The following is an 8,206-nucleotide window of genomic DNA, read 5'->3' as shown; positions in this document are numbered from 1 at the left end:
CTTCTTGGTGTTGTTGATTTGAGCCATTTTTACACCGAAGGTTGTTAAGCCTCAAATCAAGGTGACCTCAGATCTGATACCACTTGAAAGGTCCTAATGGCTAGAGGGAGGTAAATAGCCTATTAAAAATTTTCTACAGCAACACTTAACAAACCGGTTAGACAATTATGAGGCGAAGCAAGTGTTACGCTAGCCTACTAAAAATACAAGCCACCTACCATAATTCTAGTTTCTATAGTTTCTAACCACACAATGGCTATGTCACTATACTAAGTGTGCTCTCAAAGACTAACTAAAGAGCCACACTAACTAAACTAACAAGCTCTCACAACTAGCTACACTAAAGAGCTTGATAACTAGTTTGCGGTAATATAAATAGAGTGAGCAAGATGGTTATACCGCCGTGTCGAGGAAGGAGCCAATTAATCACAAGAATGAGTACCAATGAAGACCAATCACCTCGGAATCAAATGATGAACACAATGATTTTTTACCGAGGTTCACTTGCTTGTCGGCAAGATAGTCCTCGTTGTGGCGATTCACTCACTTGGAGGTTCATGTGCCAATTGGCATCACATGTCAAACCCTCAATAGGGTGCCGCACAACCAACACAAGATAAGGATCACACAAGCCACGGGTAATCCACTAGAGTACCTTTTGGCTCTCCGCCGGGAAAAGGTCAAGAACCCCTCACAAGCACTATGATTGCAGCCAGAGACAATCACCAACCTCCGCTCGATGATCCTCGCTGCTCCAAGCCGTCTAGGTGGCGGCAACCACCAAGAGTAACAAGCGAATCCCATAGCGAAACACGAACACCAAGTGCCTCTAGATGCAAACACTCAAGTAATGCACTTGGATTCTCTCCTAATCTCACAAAGATGTTGAATCTATGATGTAGATGAGTGGGAGGGCTTTGGCTAAGCTCACAAGGTTGCTATGTCAATGCAAATGGCCAAGAGAGTGAGCTTGAGCCGGCCATGGGGCTTAAATAGAAGCCCCCCATGAAATAGAGCCGTTGTACCCCTTCACTGGGCACAACATGGGGTGACCGGACGTGCCGATCAGATCGATCAGATGTAGGACCCCAGCGTTCGGTCGCCCGATGCTTGCCATGTGTCATCGACTTCAAACGCTGATCGCCCAATCTCAACGGTCATCAGTACATTTAAGTAGTGATCGGACACGCTGCTCAAAGTGACCGGACACACCAACACCAGCGTCCGGTCATTTCCAGTAAGGTACCAGAAGCAAAAAATCATGCCTGACTGGACACACCCAGCATCCGGTCACTCAACGTCATCATACGTTATACTGACCGGACTCAGGCCCTGAGCGTTTGGTCATTTTTTTCCCGCCAGCATCCGGTCATGAGACCGAAACCGCCGCTTACTGCTGCCACTGACCGGACGTGTCGGTCCTACCGAGACCAGCGTCTGGTCACTTACAGTGACCTCTGTTCACCTGGGTTTAGCCACCGGATACGTCCGTTATGCTCTACGAAACCCTATCTTTTCTGTACAGTGCGTCGATTGCACTGTCGGACTATCCGCACTCTATAGACGGACACTCCGCCAGTAAAGTTCCTTACCCTTGCTCAAATGTGCCAACCACCAAGTGTATCACCTTGTGCACATGTGTGTTAGAGCCTTTTGTTTTTCTTTTTCTTCTTTTCTAGTCCAAGCACTTGATCATCACCATGGCATCGCCATCATTATGTCATGATCTTCATTTGCTTCACCACTTGGAATGTGCTACATATCTCATGATCACTTGATAAACTAGGTTAGCACTTAGGGTTTCATCAATTCACCAAAACCAAACTAGAGCTTTCAACCGAGCATGCCACAGCCACGACTCCTCCGTGCGCTGTGCAGCTAAGCAGATAGGCTGCTCCACCTTGAGGTTGAGCAAGTATAGTCGATTCTAGGACCTCTTCACCTTGGCAAGAAGTCGCTGGTCCTGGTCCCTGATCCTGAGGACGCCGTCCTTGATCAGTACCTCGCTGCCGTGCTCATCTAGCTGGCCAATGTTGATGATGCTTGAACGTAGCTACGGGATATAATATACATCTGTTAGTGCACGGTGCTTGCCATTCTGGCACTAGAAGATGATGGTGTCGTGACCTCGGATCGCTGCCTTGGAGCCTGTCATGTCGTTGCTGGCGTCGGAGTTCAGGTACCACTACTGCTCCTACTTGCCGCCCACATGTCCGAGGTGGACTTGGGAGCGTGGTTCATCGAGGTTGATAGCCTTCAGAGCCTTTCTAGGCCCTTCCACCGCCATCCCCTCTCCCTTCTCCTTGGCCTCAACATCGTGCAGTGCACAGAATGTCGCCATCAGGAGAGTGGCCTCATCATCATTAGCCAGCGCTAGATGAGCCTTAGCCTTCTTCTCCTGCTTGTGATTTGGGCACTCCTTTGCCCAATGGCCCGTCTTCCCATGGTGTCGACAGGCGTTGGGGTCAACCTTCTTCTTCATCTTCTTCTCCGAAGAAGCCTTGCCATGGCGCTTTCCATCGCCACTGCAGCTGGAGTAGGCTTTCCCGGACTTCTTCTCCTTCATCCGGGCAGCCCACTCATCTTCTATCAGCAGTAGCTTGCCGCTGTCCGTCATTGTTGTGGCCTGCTCCATGCGCTCGTCCACCGCCCGCAGATGACCTGTCACATCCTCAATGGTGAGGGTGGACAAGTCCAGCATCGTATCTATGGAGAGAGCAATCTAGATGTACTTCGCCGACACGGAGTAGAGGTTCTTGGAGACCACCTCTTCTTCGTCGATGGTGATGCCGTGGCTCCTCAGCATACCGATGAGCATCTGTAGGCGGAGGAAGAAGTCCTCCACCAATTCACCATCTTTGAGCTTGAGGTTGGCATACTCTTGCTTCAGCAGCTGAGCCGTCGCCTTCTTTGCACGGTCGAAACCAATGCGCATCACCGCAATGGCCTCCCACGCCTCCTTAGCAGAGCTCTTCGCCCCCAACGACTCCCTGTACTCCGCTGGCATAGTAGCGAGGATGGCTTCCAACACTGACATGTTGTCTTCTTCGTTGTTGGTGCCCTTGTCAATGGCATTCCAGAGCCGTCGGGCTCTGATCTTGACCTTCATGGTCACCGCCCATTCGCCATGGTTGGTGCAAGTCAGTGTCGCCCAACTAGTGCCGCTGACCTCCCGCACCATGCGCACAACGACCTCCTATCATGGCTGGACAGCCACAGCAGTGCCGCTGCTGTCGTCCATCTCCAAACAATTTCCTTCTCTCTCCTCCTTAAACTGCATTCCACGCCAGTAAAATGCTGATGTGGCAGGGTAATAAATGCACATAGAAACTACGGTAGTTTCTACAATCTGAGTGCCCTTAGCTCATCTACTCTTTAAAATCATAACTAGCATATTAGCCACATTGATAAATGGAGCCAAAGCGGATGAACAAGTAGGGGTGTGGGGGGTAGTGCCATGTCTAATTGATGGCGATCTTCCTGTTGTAAAATATGACGACGACACAATTCTTTTCATGAAACATGACCTAGAGAGGTCTCCTAACATGAAGCTACTGTTATGCACATTGGAGCAACTATCGGTGTGTTAAAATCATTTTTCACAAGAGTGAAATGTTCTATTTTGGAGAAGCAAAAACCAAAAAAAAGGTTTAGTTACACTGAATTGTTTGGTTGCACACAATGAGAATTCCGTCCCTTTGTTACTTAGGCATACATATTCACTATAGAGAACTGAGTAATGTTGATTGGAAAAGAGCGAGCAGCGGTTTGAGAAGAAAGTAGCTAGAAAAGCAAACATATTTTTCAGATGGGCGTCTCACGCTGATTAGTCTGCCTTTGTATATGATGTCTTTCTTTATAGTACCAAGACAATCCGTCTAGGTCCTGATGACAAAAAAAAAACACCTAGTAAAATGGAATGTTATGTGCAGACAGTAGACATAGCTAGAGAACAGTGGGTTTAGGAATCCAAGATTTAGATATTAAAAATATTGCATTGCTCAGCGTATGGTTATTTAAACTACTCATTATTGATGGGATATGTCAACAATCGCTAAGCAACGAATACTTGGGAGCTAAGCTCCTCAAATAGGTTCAGTGGAAAATAGGGACTCACATTTCTGGTATAGTTTGATGAAGGTAAAATGGGATTTCCTTCTTTTTGAAATCTTCAAAAAATAAATGGTGATTCACAAAATTAGGTCCTGATAAGATAATTGGTTGAGACATACGATCTGCGAAAACAATATCCTTAGTTATATAATACCGCGATAAACATGATACCGTTGCAGAAGTTCTTACCTCTTCTGCCAAAATTGATAGCATTGAGTGATATACTTCCACACATCTATATCTATATCTATATCTGTATATCTTATATTTTCAAAGCCCACTAGCAATTTTATCTTGCCATGCAAAGTGTTCACATCAGCATCCACTAGCACATGCACTAGCAATTTATCTTGCCATACAGAGTGTTCACATCAGCATCCACTAACACATCCAACTAACACATGTTATTATGTCTTCATTCAAGGTATTCACATTAGCAAACCACATTATTTACTGACATATATTTAGTTGTCTACATAAGAATGCTAAAAATCATCCACTAACACGTGTTGTGATATTTTTTCATTCATATTAGTAAATATCAGTAGTGTAATTTCGCCAGCGATTGCCGCAGCAACGCGCGGGACATTCTTCTAGTTACTAATATTATGCTAACAAAAGAGTAAGATCAGCTTTACTGGAATTTACACTCAAACAGGCAGTTCTCATTGAAATCTCATTATCTTGAATTGATTGATTATGATGTCCCAAATATTAATAAACTTTTGTGGAAATTGAAAGTGTCACTAACAATTAACATCTTCCTTTGGTACCTACATCTCGAGGCATTATTTTGATATACAATTAACATCTTCCTTTGGTACCTACATCTCGAGGCATTATTTTGATATAAAGGATAGTCTAGTTAAGCGCAATCGGCAAGCTAATATAAGTCATTGCTTTTGTCACCAAAAAGCCTTTGGTACGGTGGTAATTGATCTTTTCTATTGAGAGAGAGAGAGAGAGAGAGAGAGAGAGAGAGAGAGAGAGAGAGAGAGAGAGAGAGAGAGAGAGAGAGAGAGAGAGAGAGAGAGAGCTTAGCCTTATTGGGTGGAAGCAAGTCAGCAATCACTCCATGATCGTGATGTGGCAATCCACAGTGTTTGAGAGGCACAAATATAGTGAATGGAATGGTTGAAGACAAATTCTGATTGAATATTTCAATCTCTCGAGCGCTATGTTGTCGAAGAATGCGACATTTGGCCAATTTGAATTTAGCCAAGAGTCGCTCATGCATGTGTGTGTCGATGTGAGATTGTGGAGGTTTAGCGCTGCCTTGATGGTGGTTACATCAACATATAAAGTTCATCCTTGGGTTACTCCTTTTACGTGAAAAACGTAAGCGAGTTCTTAGTAGGCTATGGTTCACTTAGTATGCAGAATAGATCTGAACCGTCTAAACTCTGGGACATTACAAATAGTATTAGAGTCATACTTCACGAATACGGTCCGTGTGTTGATCAGATATGTGGACATGGGCGCATGGCGTGTGTAAGCTGCATGGCAACTCTTTTTTTTTCCATCTCCAAGAGCTCTTTAATTGAACTCCTAAAATCATTTTTTGGGAAAAAGGAAAAAATTGGACCCTCATGTATTATCGACTCTCGTTTTTTATGTCACCCTATCCGTCAATTTCCCTCTGGTTCTCTTCGTGGCGTGCGGTTTCACTGTAGTTTAATTTTTTTTTGAAACCAATAATTAGTAATTGTTGATGAAAGGCAAAACAAAATGTTTTCTATTCATTTTGACCACTTGAATCTATACCTAATAATAAAGAGGTAAAATTTTTGTCACCCCTAAATTTTCGTCCAACCTAATCAGCAGCGTTTTATCCGCATCCAGCCTGGTTATGAGTAATGTTCGATCTAAGTCTTTTTTGTTTTTGTTTCCGTTTCCATTCCTTGACCGGCTGCTTCGTTTTATTTTTCTTTCCCCGTACGTAGGTGTTTGCGTTGGGGTCCTGACCATTTTTTTGGTCACTTCTACAGCAATGTACCTGACCTTTTTTTGACACTTTTCTATTTTATTTTTTGTTTTTTATTTCCAAAAAAAGTAACTATGCTTTTTATTATAAAAATAAGATAAATAACAAATACAATATTACAGATCTTTATTCGTTTACCCTTATTTATATTAAACAAATATTTCTATTACTAAGTTGTTGATTTTAATTAGGAATAAATTATTATTATAGTATGAATCGACTGATGACCTAACTAATCAAAATATAAACTTAAATTTTGATGAACACTTTGTAATCCAATCTAATATAATAAAAATAAATGTTTCTTCAAGCTATCTGCACATGCCAGTGCAAATCACTAAGTTGTCGTCATATAATAGTGCAACTCTTGATAAGGCTGCCATGTGAAAATCGAGATACAATGACCATTAACCCCTTGCCTACTTTAATAAGATATTAAAATTACATAATTTTGTGGGTCCTCAAAAGAAGCCACAGAACTTGATATCTAACTCTACCAAAAATAAATAGATATTTAACATTGCCCATCATTGTTTTCATTATCAGCCCGCTTGTCTGTGATTGCCGCAACAACCACGCACAACAGTGGTGGAGGAAAGCCTAGGGCCGTGCCCACTATGGCCACGGCCCTAGGCGTTGGCCCATTTTATCTACACTATAGCACACGGTTCCAAAAAGGCCCAATTATTGTACCAAAATGATCCCATGGAGTGGCCCTAGACGTTGGGCCAGCCCAGCTCTGCCACTGACGCACAATATCAAAATTAGTACCTATACAAATTAAGCTGTCGTGGCTTTTGTAGCTGTGCAGCAAGCTGAAGCGAACAGATCGAACGTTTGATAGTTTTTTTTTCTCCCGTCGACGTACGGGTACTTTTGCTAGTAATCAATAATTTGGCAAAAAAAAAACTCTCGGAGACGACATTGACTGTTTAGGCTGTGTATCTGTTTCAACCCGGCCTATACCGCGTTTGCGGACGCGGCAGAGTTTTGTGCGCTGGGCCTGTTGTCAAGCAGGCTCGCGGTCGTCCACACTCCACAGAGAACGGAAGGCAGCCCGGCCTGTTGGTGAGAGGCTGAGAGCAGACGTGGCGCGAGCATACACCGGAGTCCCATTTGCCGCGTGTCAGATACTGAGATGCGATCTCGCATTGCGTCCCGTAAAGTTCTGATGACAAATCGCTCCAACGTTAAGCAATGATTCCTCTCGAGCATAAATTAATCGATAATCGGGCAATTCCCCACAAAACGCAATGTGATCTGATGGTAACCGGGTCAAGAAAAGAATCGATCAAGCTGCATCAATCACCTGATGAGAACTGAAAGAAGGAACCAGAGCACTGTTTCACACACTCATGCTACAGCTAAGCTACCTAAGTACTCTACTAGTTTACCCTGTACATTTTTATCCTCGCTCTGATCCGACTCCAAGGCATCACGCATGCATGCGTGCGAACTGCTTTGATTCCGACTTGTGAGTCGATCGTCAGCATAGGTGCGGTGATCCAGTTGCCCCAGTAGTCCCGAACGACCCGTGGTCGGCGTCGGCGAGCTTGCTGCCACCGCCGCCGCTAGCGGTGGGGCAGAAGGCGAGGGATGCCACGAGCAGCAGCATGACGATGGGGACGAACAGCAGCTGCGTGGGCGGCGGAGGCAGCGGGGGCAGCGCCAGCGGGAGCAGCAGAAGCAGTGCAGCCGCCGTGGCCAGCAGCGCCGCCACCTTGCCCCCGTCCATGGTCGTCGTCGTCGTCGCTGTCGCCACCACGGCTTCCTGCGGCATCGCCCGCATGACACCCGACCAAGCCGCGCGCAGGAGCCTCAGATATAGCAAATGACCAAATGTGCAGCATCTGTAGCTGGGTACCCACTAGACCTTAATATAAATTTTCCCAGTCACAGCCCCGCGCGTCAGCGATCGATGGGTGCGGCAGAGCAGGAGGTGGCGGCCGGAGCCCGCGGTTTGGCGCGCCTGTGGTTATCGAAACTGGAACTGGAAGGGACGGATCACTGGTTCAGGTTCAGGTTCAGGTTCAGGTTCAAGGTTCAAGGTTCAATGGACCGTGGGGGAGAACGCAAACGCCGGCGGTCGGATCACCTTCTTTCTGAGAA

At 45.4% G+C, this 8,206-nt stretch overlaps 1 protein-coding gene and 1 pseudogene across 1 annotated transcript; both read right to left on the bottom strand.

Moving 5' to 3' along the window:
- Positions 1 to 2,722: 2,722 nt before the first annotated feature.
- LOC136515718 (uncharacterized) lies at positions 2,723 to 3,181 on the bottom strand. The gene has a single exon (XM_066509235.1). It carries the CDS (start codon positions 3,179 to 3,181, stop codon positions 2,723 to 2,725), a length of 459 nt encoding a protein of 152 aa, XP_066365332.1.
- A 4,332-nt stretch (positions 3,182 to 7,513) lies between these two features.
- On the bottom strand, positions 7,514 to 7,947 carry LOC136517227 (protein AUXIN-REGULATED GENE INVOLVED IN ORGAN SIZE-like; annotated as a pseudogene).
- Between the last annotated feature and the right edge of the window lie 259 nt (positions 7,948 to 8,206).

This window comes from Miscanthus floridulus, chromosome 17, assembly GCF_019320115.1.
Source record: "Miscanthus floridulus cultivar M001 chromosome 17, ASM1932011v1, whole genome shotgun sequence".
NCBI classification, from domain to species: domain Eukaryota; kingdom Viridiplantae; phylum Streptophyta; class Magnoliopsida; order Poales; family Poaceae; genus Miscanthus; species Miscanthus floridulus.
This window is presented reverse-complemented; position numbering and strand designations above follow the sequence as displayed.

Excerpts from the sequence above, each read along its gene's own strand:
- LOC136515718 (XM_066509235.1), bottom strand. The coding sequence starts at position 3,181 with ATGGTGCGGGAGGTCAGCGGCACTAGTTGGGCGACACTGACTTGCACC.